This window comes from Strigops habroptila, chromosome 22, assembly GCF_004027225.2.
Source record: "Strigops habroptila isolate Jane chromosome 22, bStrHab1.2.pri, whole genome shotgun sequence".
In the NCBI taxonomy this organism is placed as follows: domain Eukaryota; kingdom Metazoa; phylum Chordata; class Aves; order Psittaciformes; family Psittacidae; genus Strigops; species Strigops habroptila.
Window position 1 is genome coordinate 933,207 of NC_044298.2, and position 15,623 is coordinate 948,829.

A 15,623-nucleotide genomic window follows, 5' to 3' on the forward strand; every position below is an offset into this window, starting at 1 on the left:
TTGCCTTTAGGGGTGAGTTCTCCCCCTTAGGGCCGAGGTGGTGTCGCTGCCTTCAGCTTGAGCAGGGGCTGCTGCTCCTGTTGTCTCTGGTGAACAAGGGAGTGGTGGGGGGGGAAAAGGCTGGGGGGAGTGTTGAGAAGGGGGGGAACAGGGGCTAAGGGAGGGGGTAGGGAGGGGCTTGGAACGGGATGAGCTTTGAGGTCCCCCTTCCAGCGCCTTTCCTCCCTCCCTCCCCTGGACCCCACTCGCGCTGCACCCGCGGGGGGGGTCTCACACACTTTATTGCCTCAGGCCCTCAGCCCGCGTACCCCGCGCCCTCGTCGCTGCTGTCGGCGTCGAGGCCGTGCTCCGGGGGGGCGCAGGCCAGGCAGCCGCGGCCCGCCTCGCGCCAGCACTGCCGGCAGTACGGGGCGGCGCAGGCGGGCGCGGGGCAGGCAGGCTCGGGGGGCCCCACACGCACCCCGCACACGGTGCAGCTCCGGCGCGTCCAGCGGCGCAGCCACGGCCAGCGGCGGCAGCACCAGCGCGCCAGCACCGTGCCCTGCGGATGGAGCCGTGTGGGGCTGAGCCCCACGGCGGAACAGACCCCTGCGGGGTCGGGGAGGGGGACACGGTGAAGCCCCACTCACCAAGCCCGGGGGCTGCCGTGCCCGCTGGACGACGCGCTTCCGCTGGCGCCGGATGAAGTCCAGGCGCTGCTGCAGCAGCTTGTTGTAGAGGTAGAGCACGCGGCTCTTCTCCCGCTGCCAACACCATGAGCCCACCCCAAGGTTAGGGTCTAGGTTATGGGCTCACCCCAAAACCCGCCCCCCGCACCGAGGGGCTGCCGTTCACCTTGGGGAAGTAGAAGGCGGCGATGGCGCGGCGCAGGCGGTACGTGTAGACCTGGGCCAGGCAGAGCAGCGCCAGCACGGCCAGGGGCAGGCAGCTGCCCACGTACTGCTGCTGGCTCATGCTGCGGGGCCGCGGCAGGCACACTGGGGACACGCAGCGGCGCTGAGCCCCCTGCTCAGGCCGTGGAGCTGGGATGGGCGAGGGGGGGTCCATCCCCCTGAGGAGGGCGGCTCACCCAAGTTGGACGTCTCCAGCAGGGTGTCGGAGGAGGTGTTGAGGGCCCCGATGGTGCTGCGCAGGAGCCGGGCCATCAGGGACTTGCCCATAACGTGGATGGACAAGTGGTGGCTGCCTGTGAGAGCACGTGGAGCTGTGGAGGGACACGCACACCACACACCACACACCCCCCCTTGCGTTGCTGTGGGCACGGTGGGGCTGGGGGCTCACTGTGGAAGGAGTATTGCACGAAGGAGTGCTGCTGGATGGTGCTGAGCATGCTGACCAGCACGTGGTCCATGCCGCAGGCCAGCAGGAGGAAGAGCAGGGGCGGGATGCACTCCAGCAGCTCCAGCACCTGCGGGGAGCAGCATCTGCCGCAGCCTGTCCTGCAGCCCCCCCCCTCCCCGGCTGCCCCGGACCACCCCCCCCCAGCCCCTCACCATGTTCTGCAGCTCCAGCGGCTGCACCATGGGCCGGCACGGGAAGATGAAGGCCGAGGCCTCCGCACGGAGCAGCGGCAGCAGCATCCGCTTGTGCTGGGGAAGGGGCCGGGGCAGCTCAGTGCAGCCCCCACGGCCCCCACGGCCCCGGTGCGGGGCCACCCGCATCCCCCCCTCACCTCCTTCCTGCGGCGGGCGTCGATCTGGCGGAAGTAGGTGGTGATGTAGAGGTTGTCGTAGGAGATGTCCTGGCAGTACCGCTTGGTGTAGGAGAAAGCCCTGGCAAGAGAGGGGGGGTCCAGGGACCGGCTCTCCAGGACCCCCCCCTTGTCCTCGTGCCTTTCCCCCCACCCCAGACCTGCTGCCAAAAGAAGACCCTGCCCCCTCGGTGCCTGAACCCCGCGTGCCCCCCACGCCAAGGCTCACGCGATGAAGACGAGGATGAAGGAGAAGGAGAGCAGCAGCCGGAAGATGGAGAAGGTCTGGCCCAGGCGGGCGCTGTGCTCCTGGAGGTGCGAGGTCACCTCCTCCATCAGCTGCTCCGCTGACACGTTGGTGGTGACCGACAGCATCTCGCGGTGCTCCTCCTGCAGCGCGGGGGCTGTGGGTCCAGCCGGGTCCCAGCCCAGCCTGGCCCCATGCGGAGGGGACGCAGCACCCACCTGGAAGACCACGCTGGCGCTGAACTCCTGGCTGAGGTTGCTGACTGAGTTGTTCACCATGTCGTATGTCTGCCCGAAGTTGCCCTCCACGGGGATCTTGTCCCTGCACCAGCTATTCATAACTGTGGGACACAGCGGGGTGATGCTGGCACTGCCTCAACACAGGGTGACCAGGGCAGGGGTCCCCCACGCCACCCACCCTTCACAATGTGGCAGAGGAACTTAAACTTCATGGGCAGGCAGAGGAGGTGGTTGATGAGGGGCACGAATATCAGTGCCATGCAAGCATCGTACTTGGTGTCGAACCAGTCCCGGCAGCGCTGCATGCCCAGCTCGATCACACCTGACGGGCAGGAGCCTGAGCTGATGCAGCCCCAGCCCCACCATCCCGGACACCACGTGTGGTGCCCGGTAAGGCTGGTGCCAGGGGGTGCAGCGCCCATTCCCCTGCTCACTGTCGCAGCGCAGTTTGGTCTTGGTCTCATAGAGCTGCTGGGTGCTGGGTGCCGGCTGCGGCTCGGCGCGCCGGGACTGCCGCAGGTCGTACCCGGCCTCGCTGGCCACCTCCTCATTGAGCCCCACGAAGGCGTGTGAGATGTTCTGCACCTCGGAGTTCAGTGTCTGCCCGCTCCGCTGCCGTAAGGGGGGGACACACAGAGGCTTGACCCGGCTCCGCGCAGCCCCCCGCCGCCCGCCCCAGCACCCTGCCTCACCGCCATGTCCTCCATCACCTTGCGCAGGGGTGCCGTGGACACGTGCCACAGCATGCGGCTGTGGTTGACCTGCAGCTCCGCCACGCAGCCCAGCGAGCGCGTCACCTCCTCCAGGTTGTGCCAGATGTTGGCCACAGGCCCTGGCGCCGGCAAGCGGGGGGCTCAGACCCCTTGGGACCCTATGGGGGGGACGGGGATGCAGTGGGGGGACCTACCGTTGTAGATGGCAGCGAGGACGAGGGAGAGGACGTAGACCCGACCCTCCTTGCCGACGAATTTGGGGGCCACGAGCAGGCTGGCGCAGCGGAAGTGGGGGGACGTGGCCCAGCCCAAGGCAGTCACCCCTGCGGGAGCGTGGAGCTGTCCCCATGGTCCCATAGAGAACCCCCCCGGGGCTCCCAATGGTGCCCATCACCCCAGAAAGTGCCTCCCGGCCCCATCCTCACCTGCCAGCCCGTAGGAGAGCTGCATCTTGCGTGTCTCCGTGATGTTCATGGGGATGATGAGGAGCTGGCAGAGCCCTGGAACAGCCGCGGATGCTCCCTGAGCCCCCGGTGCGACCGGCTCCCCGCCGCGCCTGGCACCGGGAGCACTCACCGAGGCCGAGGAGGGTCCCGACGCCAGCGCCCAGGAAGAACTTGCTGCAGCGGTGCTGGTCCGGCCGGCTCCAGAGGAACCGGCTGCACGGGGCCGGCAGCAGCGAGACCACCGCTCGCTGCAGGGCTGGGTGGGGAGGGAGGCGTCAGCCCGGCCCCCTCCCGGTGCCCGCGGGCAGCCCTGGCCGGGAGCGGGGCGGGAGGGATCTCACTCGTGTTGGGCGGCTTCTGCCTCCTGCGCGCCTCTGCCCCAGCCCAGCGCTCTCGCCCGGGGGCCTTCCCCGGCTCCATGGCTCCGTGCCCCGTCCTGGCGGCAGAGGGATGCTCCCCCGGTACCGACAACAGCGGGATGCTGCCTGGTACCGACAACAGCGGGATGCTGCCCCGGTACCGACAACAGCGGGATGCTGCCCCGGTACCGACAACAGCGGGATGCTGCCCTGGTACCGACAGTAGCGGGATGCTGCCCCGGTACCGACAACAGTGGGATGCTCTTCTAGAACCAACAACGGTGGAATGCTCGCCTGGCACCGACAACAGTGAGGTGCTCCCCTGGAACCAGCACACTGAGCTGCTCGTTCAGCCTGCTGTATCCCTGTGCCTGGAGCCTGAGAGAGCCCCAGGAGCCTGGGGGAGCGCAGCCCAGCATGGGGCTGGTCTCATGGCTGGGCCGGAGCGGCCAGGGCCGGAGCACTTGGGCTCTGTCAGCGGTTTAGGAAGCAAAGGGGTGCAGTGTGAGCCTCGTGGCTAAATGGGTGTCCCTTATTCCGTTGTATTTTCAGTCTCTATACACATAATATCAATTAAATTCTGGATAAAACACTTAATCCCAATCCTGCACAAACATTCCCGATTCAGCCGGTTTAAACCTTGGCTCTGCGGCCCCACTCCCCGGCCGTTGCCGCTTTAAGGCTCGGGGCCGCTCGCTCCAGCCGAGTGTTGCCCTTTTAATGTTTAGTCCCCGCCCCCCCTGCGGGGCGGTGTCCGGTGACTCCGGCAGCGCCTTAAAGGGGCCGCGATGGGTCCGGGCCGGCTCCTCCCGGGGCTGCTCCTCGCGATCGGCGCCGCCGCGCGCTGGGTCGCGACCCCCGACACGGTAACGAGGGGGCGGGGCTATGGCAGGACCCGCCCACTCCCCCCGTGCCCCGCCCACATCCTGGGGTTCCCCCGCACCCCCTTTGTCCCCCATAATTGCCCCCCCCCATTGCCCCCAGGACCCCTCTTTCCCCCATTAATGCCCTCCTGACCCCCCGAAGTTCCTTCCCCCCCCCCTTGACCCCCCCAATACCCCCAGCACACCCCAGGGCCCCCCAATACCCACCATTGTCCTCTTGCTTCCATTAAAACCCCGCTTCCCATCGCCGACCCCCCAAATCCCCCTCTCGGGACCCCCAACTCCCTGCTTTACCCCCCTTTATTTTCCCCCATGAACCCCCCCCGAGACCCCATAACCCTCCTTGTTCCCCCCATAACTCCCCTTGCGCCACCCATGAACCCCCCCGACCCTGCCAATACCCCCAATGTCCCCCTATAGCCCCCCAACACTCTTCTTTCCCCCATTAACGCCTTCCCGACCCCTCCAAAACTCCTTGACCCCCCCCAATACCCCCTGCAGACCCCCCCTATTGCCCTTTTCACCCCTCTTGCTCCCCATTAGACCCCCCCCCTCCCGACCCCATTTGTGTGTCCCCCCCCCAGGTGCGGCCGCGGGTGGTGCGGGAGCAGCTGCTGTGGGTGAGCGGGGAAGGGCACGGGGGGGTCCACACGTTCCGGGTGCCTCTCGTGGCCGCCACCCGCGGGGGGGCGCTGCTGGCCTGCGCCGAGGGTCGCAAGCGCTCGGCCGCCGACGTGGGGGCCAAGTTCATCGCCTGCCGCCACTCCCCCGATGGAGGTGGGCCGGGGGGGGGGGGACACCACAAGAGGTTGTTGGGGGGGATTTGGGGGGGTCTGAGGGGGAATGGTGGGGGGGGAAAAGGAGTTTTGGAGGGGTCGGGGGAGCATTGATGCGGGGGAAAGAGGGGTGTTGGGGGGCTATAGGGGGTATTGGCAGGGTCAAGGTGGTTAATGGGGGGGCACAAGGGAGGTTGTGGGGGGGACAAGATGGTTGTGGGGTCTCGGGGGGGTTCAGTGGGGGGTCTAAGAGGTTGCTGGGAGGGGGGCTGAAGGAGATTTAGGGGGTCTGAGACATCCTTGGGGGGTTCTGAGGGTTCCTGAGGGGGGGGATCTGGGGGGTGTTGGAGAGAACTTGGGTGGGGAGGACTGAGAGCTCCCTGGGGGGGGTCTGGGGGCGCTTGGGGTCGCCTGGAGGGTTTTGGGTCCTTGGGGGATCATGGGGCTTGGGGGGCATTCAGGGGGGGTCCGACCATGTCTCCCCCCCCCCCCCCAGGTGCGACGTGGGGCCCAACGCGGGTGGCAGCGGATGATGGCTCGGCAGCGGATGGGCTGAACCTGGGGGCGCTGGCGGTGGCAGGGGACGAGGTGCTGCTGCTGTTCGCCCGCTGCGCCCACCCCCCCCAGGCCTGCGGCCCCCCCAGCACCCACCTCCTGCGGAGCCGCGATGGCGGCCTCTCATGGGGACCCCCCCAGAACCTCTCGGGGGTGGTTGGCAGCGAGGTGTTTGCCCCAGGGCCTGGCTATGGCATCCAGGTACAAGGGGATATGGGGGGGGTCAAGTGGGGGGATTTGAGGGGACCCAGGCATTAAGGCTTGGGGAAGGGGTTTGGGTGGAACCCTGGGGTGGGGGATGTGGAGCTTTGGGGGGGGGGGGGGGCGCTTGGGGGGACCCAGGATTCCATCTGGGGTTGGTGCTTGGAGGTTTGGGGCCTGGGGGCACACAGGGATTGGGGGGGGGGGGACGACCTTGGGGATGTGTGGGGTGATAACCCCAAAATCCAGGGGTCTGGGGGGACCCCAGTGCCCAGAGAAGGGGTCAGAAGGGACCCAGGCATCGAGGAACAGGGGGGAGCCGGGGTGCAGGGGGGATGCGGGAGGCAGCACAGGGGCGCACACACAGGGTGTCTGTGCCCCCCCCCCCGCGCAGAAGCAGCATGCGCCGGGCCGCGGGCGCCTGGTCTTCTGTGGCCACGGGACGCTGGAGAGGGACGGGGTCTCACTGCTGCTGAGTGACGACGGGGGGCTGCGGTGGCGGCGGGGGGGGGCACTGCCCGCCATCCCCTTCGGGGCCCCCCGCCACCCCCGAGATTTCACCCCCGATGAGTGCCAGGTAGGAGGGAAAGGGCGAAAATGGGGGGGGGGGGAGTGGGGGATCCTCATTTTGGGGGGCAGAGGTGGGACCCCACAATTTAAGGGGTAAATGGGGGCCAGCCCCTCTCTTTTGGAGGGTCTTGGGCAGTGACACCCCCCCCCCCCCCACTTCGTGGCCCCGCAGCCCTATGAGCTGCCCGACGGCTCCATCGCCGTCAACATCCGGAACCAGAACTCGTACCGGTGCCGGTGCCGGATGGTGGCGCGGAGCTGGGACGGCGGCGAGACCCTGCCCCCCGCAGCCGTCACCTTCGATCCCGCCCTGGTGGACCCCGCGGTGGCCGCCGGGGTCCTGGTCACCGGGGACCTCGTGTTCTTCAGTAACCCCGCACACGAGAGCCAGCGTGAGTGCGGGGCTTAGGCTGGGGAGGGGGGGGCCTGGCTGCTGAGCGGTGCCCCCCTTAACGCCCCCCGATGTCCCCCGAGCCCCCCTGCGGGCTCCCCATTGCTGCCATATCTTATTAGCCTCTCTCTAATTCCCCATTAATACTCACCCTAGACTCCCAAAGTCCCCCCGGGGCCCCTCAGCACCCTCCTTTGCTCCTCTGACACCCCCAAGACCTCACGCTTCTCTTTACCCCCCCTTTCACCCCCAATGGGGGGCCCCATAGCCCCACAACACCCCTCTTCGCCCCCATTAATGCTCTCCTGACCCCTCCCAAGCTCCTTGTCCCTCACCCACTACCCTCCCTTGACCCCCTCTTAATGCCCCCAGCACACCCCAAGGCCCCCCAGTACCCACCACTGCCCCTTGGCCCTCCTCTTCCTTCCCATTAAACCCCTCCCGGGCCCCCCAAGTCCTTGCTTTACCCCCCCATTGCCTGCAGGGCATGGGGCTGGTGGGCGTGGCTTAGGGGGTGGGCGTGGCTTCGGGGTGGGCGTGGCTTAACAGCTGCTGGCTCCTCCCCTCCCAACCAGGGGTGAACCTGACCCTGCGCTGGAGCTTCACCAACGGCACCACGTGGTGGGGGCGTGGCCTGCAGGTGTGGGCGGGGCCCAGCGGGTACTCTTCAATGGCGGCCCCGCCCCCGGACGCTCAGGGACACGCCCCCTTCCTCTACCTCATCTATGAGAAGGGGCGGAGCCTCTCCACCGAGACCATCTCATTGGCCACCATCAGCATCGCTGGGGGCCCCTGACCACGCCTCTCGGTGCGGCCGCCCTCCCGCCTTTCCTCAATAAAGCGATCGGCTCAACCCGCGGCTGCGTCACTGCTTGGGGGGCGTGGCCTCCGTCGCCATAGCGACGGGCTCTTCGTGATGGCTCAAGGACCAGCCGCGGGTCCCCGTCCCGGGGGATGGATGGATGGATGGATGGATGGAGCCTTCCCCCAGCCCCAGCTTTGGCTTGGGCAGAGGAGTCCCCCCACTGCGGGGCAGGTCTCTGACAGCTTCTGGTCCAGCGCAGGTCCCAGCTCTGTGCGTTGGACATTGACAGGAGCAGCCGAACCAGCCACGGACTCGCTGCTTTTGGCCGAAATACCCTAATAAATCAGTCTTGATTACTGCTTCTGAAAGGAATCATCCTCTGATGTGCAGTATCCCGGCTGGTACTGGAGAAGAGAAGCTCATAGCAGCCATCCAGTATCTGAAGGGGGCTACAAGGATGTTGGGGAGGGACTCTGCATCAGGGACTGGAGTGATAGGACAAGGGGTGATGGGTTCAAACTGAAACAGGGGAAGATGAGGTTTGATATAAGGCAGAAGCTCTTCCCTGTGAGGGTGCTGAGGCACTGGAATGGGTTGCCCAAAGAAGTTGTGGATGCTCCATCCCTGGCAGTGTTGAAGGCCAGGTTGGATGGAGTCTTGGGTGACATGGTCTAGCGTGTGGTGTCCCTGCCCACGGCAGGAGGCTTGGAACTAGGTGATGTTTAAGGTCCTTTCCAACCCTAACTATTCTGTGATTCTATAATTTGAGTGCGCTTCATGTGCAAAAGGCATTTTCAATGGGCTCTGGCTCTGGTGTCTCAGCATCAGAGGACAAGAGCAGCCCCAGCGCTGCCCCTGTCTGTCCCACAGAGCTGCTCTGCATGACCTGAGCACCAGCTCATCACAGGCTGCATCCTGTATCTGCATCCAAGCCTCTGCACAAAGCAGCTCCAGCCAGGAATGGGAGCTGTGGACCACAGCCGGGAGCAGACGCTGTGCTGGGACTCACCAGCAGGGCAAGGTGTGAGACGAGGTGCCTGGTCCCTTCCTGCTGTGGAGGCTACAGCACGTCCAGGTGGGGCTTTAAGGCCTCAGCTTCCCAAGCAGTGCAGCTGACAGAGGGGAATACACCATCCGAGTGTTGCTTTCTCTGGGTCTTTCAAAATATCCTTTGGAGCTTTAGGTATCTTTTGGGAATACTCCCCTATTTTAGCTTCGTATGTTCTCCTTCTAAGACGTTAACGGACGGTGGAGCTCTGTTTGTGCAGAAGAGCCCCAGCACCAGCTTTGTGTCCTGGCTCTTTGGATGTGGGAGCAGGGGCCGCGCGTTCACATTCTCATAGCCATACATGTACTTAGAAGCAGCCTTACCAGCCACGGACTCTCTTCTTTTGGCCAAAAATACCAGAATATATAGGTATTTATTGTTGCTTCTAAAGGGATTCATCCTCCGACGTGCAGTATCCCTGCTGGTACTGGTGGCAGGGGCACCAGAAGGGGTTGATCTGGGGTGAGTCCAGGGAAATCCGGGTCTCCATTGAGGAGGCTCTATCAGTGATGGAGCGGCTGGGACAGGCGGGCAGAGGGGAGGGCTCTGAGCTCATATTCCTGTACGCTTGGGCGAGCTCCGCTGCAAAGGGCCACGGTGACGGGCTGGAACCGCTGCTGAACGTCTCATTGTCTTGTTCCACCTTTCTCCTTCCTGATCCTGCTTTGTCTTTATCCCTCTTTTGCTCTTTGTTTCTCTGGGCAGAGTCAGCGTCTTCTAGCGGTGCTGCTTTGTCTCGCTGGGTCTTTCTATACAAATGGGATACAGAGAAGACTCGTTCATAGGAACTCAGAGGCCATTTAAAGCATCTTCGAATCATGGAATCGCAGAATGATTTGGGTTGGAAAGCACCTTAAGATCATCTGGTTCCAACCCCCTGCCATGGGCAGGGACACCTCACACTAGACCACGTCACCCAACCTGGCCTTGAACACTGCCGTGGATGGAGCATTCACAACTTCCTTGGGCAGCCTGTTCCAGCACCTCACCACCCTCGCAGTAAAGAACTTTATATCTAACCCACTGCAAACTCTTCATTGCCAACCGCAGCAATAACAGTGGGGAAAAGCCAACTCACGGGTGTCTCTCCCTCAGCCGTGAAATGAGGATGCAGGATGCCAAGAGCCCCAGCAGCAGCACAGCCAAGGCGGCTGCCGCTGCCCACAGGTAGAACTTGCGCAGCCCCTTGTGGCCAGCGGCACCGGCCTCTATCGCAGCCTCCGCCCCTGGAGCAGGAGAGACAAAGACCCGCGTTACTGTCCTCCGTGCGATAACCTCGGCGTGTTTCATGCGCAAAAGGCGTTTTCAATGGGCTCTGGTTCTGGTGTCTGAGCGTCAGAGGAAAAGCAGAGCCCTTAAGCAGCACTGCCCCTGTCTGTTCCTTGGGGCTGCTGAGCACCACCAGAGCACAAAGTCATCCCATCCTGCATCCCAGCATCTGCACAAAGCAGCTCCAGCCACTAATGGTACCGCCGGGAGCTGTGGACCACAAGCAGGAGCAGAGCCTGTGCCGGGGCTCACCAGCAGGGCAAGGTGTGAGATGAGGCGCCTGGTCCCTTCCTGCTGTGGAGGCCTGAGCGTCCCGAGTGGTGCAGCTAAGAGAGGGGAATACACCACCCGGGGGCTGCTCTCTCCGGGGCTCTCAGCATCTCCTTTGGAACTTTAGGTATCTTTTGGGAGTACTCCCCTACTTTAGCTTTGTATGTTCTTCTTCTAAGGCATTAACAGAGAGCACGAAGGTAAATTCCACATGAATAAGCTATTAAAGCTGAGAGGTTATGGTGGGCAGTCAATGAAGAGCCAGGACTCACCTGTGAGGTGCCAGCTGGGACCCCGCACAAGGTGCTGGAGAGGGTCTGGGATGCTTCTTATTCTGGCCCCATCTGCAACCAAACACCCATGAGACACCAGCATCACCGGAGCAGGACATGGAATGCGGTCACATAATCACACACACACACACAGAGGTCTGTATTCAGGGGGTCCTGGTTGACATTTGGCAGCTCTCAAAGGAAGTTCGAGTGGGACCCGTTCTCCCTTCCATTCAGGAGCACCTTGGAAGCATTCACCTCGTGCCTGCAGTGGCCCCTGTGCAGGAGCTGCCAGGAGAAGGGGCTCCATGAAGCTCTAAACCCAAGCCCAATGAGCCCATGGGCTTTGCAGCAGGCACTGGAGGCAGCTTCGCAAGGCAGAGCACTGAGCTGGACCCGTTTCCCCTCTGCTCCTGTGCATGGCCAAGCATCAACCAGGGAACTGCAAGCTAAATGCCATGTAAAATGAACATGAAAATGCTTTATCCACTCCCGGGCCTCACCTATGGGCTCGTGGACAGGCTCAGGTCGAGCAGGGACGGAGCTGCTGCCTACAAGGACGGCTGTAATCAAGCAGAGATGAGAAACATCTCCACCACATGCTGTGATCCACCTCCTCCTTAGTGACCTGCAGGCACTGGAAGGGGTTCAGGCCACAACACGGGACCCAGGCACAGACAGAGATTTCCAGAGCTGCAGGGATCTCCTGGCTGGGAGCAGATGGACCAGCCTGGGGCCTCTCAGGGCATCCTTACCAGGACACAGGAGCAGATGGACCAACCTAAGGGCATCCTTACCAGGACACAAAAGGAAGCCCAACACTAAGGTGGGAGCCTTTAGCACCAAAGGAAGGAAAGTTCCTTCACAACTGATGGAGAAGAGCCCGTTGGCCACTAGAAGGCTGGATTCTGACCACAAAGTATTAACAACCAGCAAATGAAGAGTGAACAACTCTGGGATGTCCCACTAAGCTCAGGATTCCTCCAAGTGTCTCCATCAGCACGGACTGCAGGGACCAAACAGCTCCTCAATGCTGAGGACAGTTTCAATGGCATGTTGTGACCTGCTTCTTCTGGAAGGGGCTAGTGACATGGGACGCACATAGAGGTGTTCCCAAAGCCAACACGGAACATGGGTGACCTTTGGATGAAGAAATAGTCATGACTTATGTGTGCATCACCCCCAGGGCACAAAGAGCTCTTGGAAGGGTAAAACTACATGTGAACGACCTGTTCTCCCATAGGTGTTTGTTCCATCGAGCAGACGGATGTTGGCAACTTACTTCTGGGCTCGTAACCCCAAGGCTCATAATTGGGATCCAGTTGGGCAGCTTGGTAAGCGCCGACAATGCTGTCACCTGGAACCAAGCACAGATCAGAGATGTTTCCATGCTCAAAGAGGAAGCCCACGTTAAAGAACAAGAGGAAAAAGAGGTTGCCTGCACTTGGTGTGGGCAGGAGAATGTGAAGGGCTGCACTAGTGTGTTCCCTGAGGCCAGGGATCTGCATTGCCAACAAGTACTATGGGCTGCATCGAAAGGAGCAGGTCCAAGGAGGTGATCCTGACCCTCTGCTCTGCTCTGTGAGACCCCACTTGGATACTGCATCCAGTTCTGGTGTCCTCAGCATAAGGACATTGGAGCAAGGCCAGAGGAGGCCATGAGGATGAGCAGGGGCTGGAGCAGCTCCCGTATGGAGACAGGCTGAGAACATGGGGGCTGTTCAGCCTGGAGAAGAGAAGCTGCGTGGAGACCTCAGAGCAGCTTCAGTGTCTGAAGGGCGCTACAAGGGTGCTGGGGAGGGACCTTCATCAGGGACTGGGGTGATGGGACAAGGGGTGATGGGTTCAAACTGAAACAGGGGAGATTTAGGTTGGAGATAAGGCAGAAGTTGTTCCCTGTGAGGGTGCTGAGGCGCTGGCACAGGGTGCCCAGAGAAGCTGTGGCTGCCCCATCCCTGGCAGTGTTCAAGGCCAGGTTGGACACAGGGGCTTGGAGCAACCTGCTCTAGTGGAAGGTGTCCCTGCCCGTGGCAGGGGTTGGGACTGGAGGAGCTTTAAGCTCCCTTCCTCCCACCCCACCCCATGACTGTACCCGCTCTCTGCTGCCGGCCGGTGGCAGCCGGCGCCTCCCGGGCCTGCAGCGGCAGCAGGAGGCAGAGGAGGAGGCGGGTGGGAGCCATGGCTGAGCGCGGCGCTGCCGCCGGGGCGCTGCCTGCGGCCGCTGCCGGAGCGGGGCTCTGTGACCTCACTGCGGCGCACGGACCCGCTGCCCCGGCGCGCACCGGCCCCGCGCTGCCCGGTGCTACCCGCGCAGGAAGGAGCAGGAGCGGAGAAGGGCTCCTCTTCACACCTCCTGCGGGAGGCAGCGCTGCCGGTGGGAGGGCGCAGGTGCTCGCATCATCGATATCGAAATCGACATCAAAATCGATATAAAAACCAATATAGATATCAATAGCCAAATCCAAATGAATATCGAAATAAATACCCAATTCGATATCCAAATCGATATCCAAATCGATATCAAAACCGATATCAATATCGATCTCAATATCAAAATCAATATCAAAATCAATGTAAAAATCAATATCGATATCAAAATCACTATCAATATCAAAATCAATATCCATATCGAGATCAAAATCAATATAAAAATCATTATAGGGATTTTTATATTGGAAATCATTATAGGGATTTTTATATTGATTTCCTATATATTTTATATAGGAAATCAATATCAATATCAAAATCGATATCTAAAGCCACATAAAAATCTATATCAATATAAAAATACGAAAATCAGGATCAAAATCAATATCAAAACCCAAATCAATGTCAGTCACTATCCAAAGCTCTGTGCGACCACTGCAGGAAGAGGCCCATTGCAGGTGCCTTCACTTGCACCACCTCTCTCCTGTGCAGCATCCCAAGGAGCAGCATCCCGGGAAGCAGAAAACAAGGAGCTTCCCTTCGGAGCAAGCCCACAGCCTGCTCCTCCATGCACAGAGCACCCAGAACAGCCCCTACACTTGGTTCCGCTGCCTACAGCTTCCCTACAGCACCCCTATAGCATCCCTAAAGCATCCCAACAGCACCACTATAGCATCCCTACAGCACCCCTACAGCATCCCTACAGCACCCCTATAGCATCCCTACAGCACCCCTACAGCATTCCTACAGCACCCCTACAGCACCCCTACAGCATCCCTACAGCATCCCTACAGCACCCCTACAGCATCCCTACAGCACCCCTATAGCATCCCTACAGCACCCCTACAGCATCCCTACAGCACCCCTATAGCATCCCTACAGCACCCCTACAGCATTCCTACAGCACCCCTACAGCACCCCTACAGCATCCCTACAGCATCCCTACAGCACCCCTACAGCATCCCTACAGCACCCCTATAGCATCCCTATAGCATCCCTACAGCACCCCTATAGCATCCCTACGGCACCCCTATAGCATCCCTACAGCATCCCTGGCCCTGACAATACACCTCTTCCCTAAGGGAATATCACGGCACAAAGAAAGAGCCACATCTAAAAGCCTCCTTTTGGAGCTCGAAGCCTTCTTTAGGGCAATTCTCCTTCTATGGTCTCATTTGTGGCTTCCAAAACCTCATTTCCACAGGCTAAACTCTCCATTCCTGGGGCCCAAAGCCCCACTTGTTCCCAAAACCTCATTTTCAGGCTCCAAAGGGTCGTTTGTAGGATCCAGCCCATCATTTGTCTAAGCCAAACCTTCAGTTTGAGGGCTCAAGGACTCAGTTTTACATCCCAAAGCCTCATCTATAACGTCCAAAGTGTAAATTCTGACACCAAAAGCCTGGTTTAAGGTCCAATCCCTCCGGTTTCGGACACAGACTCACGTTTGGAGGGTCCTAATGCTGGTTTTAGGGTACAAAGCCCTCTTTTAGGGTCACTGGTAGGGTCTAAAGACTCACTTTTGTCTCCAGATCCTCCAGTTTCAGAACACGAAGCATCTGAACGTGCAAATCCCGTTTTAAACCCCATTTCTAGGGCCCAAAGCCCCATTTTTTGGGTTCAAAACCTTACTCATAGGGTCCAAATACTGTACTTAGCCCCCATACATCCCCTTTTGCCCCCTTGACCTCCTTAGTTGCCCCCCTTTGGCCCCTCATAGCCCTCCATAGGCCCCCATAGCACCTCATAGGTCCCCATAAGCTCACCACAGCCCTCATAGACCCCCATAGACCCCCATAGGTCCCCCAAGGACCCCATAGGCCCCCCAAGACCCTCCATGGCCCCCATAGACACCAAAGACCCCCCCAGGACCCCCCCAAGACCTCACCAGAGCCCCCCAAAATGGGTCGGTCATTTCCATTGCATGCCAGGAGAAGAATGATTCTTTTTGTTCCCCAAAACAACCTGAAACACCCTAAACCACCCCCAAAACACCCCCAAAATACCCCCAAAACACCCCCAAACCACTCAAAACCACCCCAAAACTCCTGGAAGGACCTCAAACACCCCCAAAATACCCTCAAAACCCCCATGCCCCCCCCAGACACCCTAAACCCGCCCCCTGGGACCCCCCATGTCCTTGTGTCTCCCCCCTCCCCTGGCGTGGGTCCCCCCCATGGCCTTGTCCCTCCCCCGTGACGCAGTGGCCTTGTCCTTGTCCTTGTCCCCTCCCAATTGCCTTGGGTCCCCCCCCCGGTGGTGACGTGGGGTCCCTTCACCCCCCCCCCGGGGTAGCACTGTCCCCATGTCCCTCATGTCCCCCCATGTCCCCCCATGTCCCCCTGCCTGAGACCCCCTTTGTACCCCTCATCCTATTGGGGACCCCCACCCGTCCTATACCCCCCACCATGGCACCTCAAAATCCCCACTTTAACCCCCTACAAGACCCCTTATCCTATTGGGC

General features: G+C 61.2%; 2 protein-coding genes across 4 annotated transcripts; one reads left to right on the forward strand and one right to left on the reverse strand.

The window, feature by feature from the left end:
* Positions 1-263: 263 nt before the first annotated feature.
* On the reverse strand, positions 264-4,467 carry DCST1 (DC-STAMP domain containing 1). Of its 3 annotated transcripts, XM_030474243.1 has the most exons (16): positions 3,677-4,467; positions 3,466-3,591; positions 3,315-3,389; positions 3,084-3,212; positions 2,869-3,008; positions 2,611-2,788; positions 2,355-2,498; positions 2,156-2,277; positions 1,920-2,080; positions 1,673-1,772; positions 1,494-1,589; positions 1,282-1,408; positions 1,070-1,186; positions 835-977; positions 630-743; positions 264-541 (listed from the first exon to the last, which is right to left on the reverse strand). In XM_030474243.1, the coding sequence occupies exons 1-16, from the start codon at positions 3,753-3,755 to the stop codon at positions 296-298; spliced, it is 2,097 nt and encodes a 698-aa protein (XP_030330103.1). In that variant the 5' UTR covers positions 3,756-4,467; the 3' UTR covers positions 264-295. The 3 variants fall into 3 exon arrangements, with proteins under 3 accessions (XP_030330103.1, XP_030330102.1, XP_030330104.1); XM_030474242.1 differs by having other exon boundaries at positions 264-743; XM_030474244.1 differs by lacking the exons at positions 3,084-3,212; positions 3,466-3,591; positions 3,677-4,467 and having other exon boundaries at positions 264-743; positions 2,869-3,047; positions 3,315-3,355.
* NEU1 (neuraminidase 1) lies at positions 4,460-7,924 on the forward strand. The gene is made up of 6 exons (XM_030474245.1): positions 4,460-4,560; positions 5,163-5,355; positions 5,851-6,110; positions 6,505-6,687; positions 6,853-7,072; positions 7,647-7,924. Exons 1-6 carry the CDS (start codon positions 4,483-4,485, stop codon positions 7,865-7,867), a joined length of 1,155 nt encoding a protein of 384 aa, XP_030330105.1. The 5' UTR covers positions 4,460-4,482; the 3' UTR covers positions 7,868-7,924.
* Positions 7,925-15,623: the final 7,699 nt, after the last annotated feature.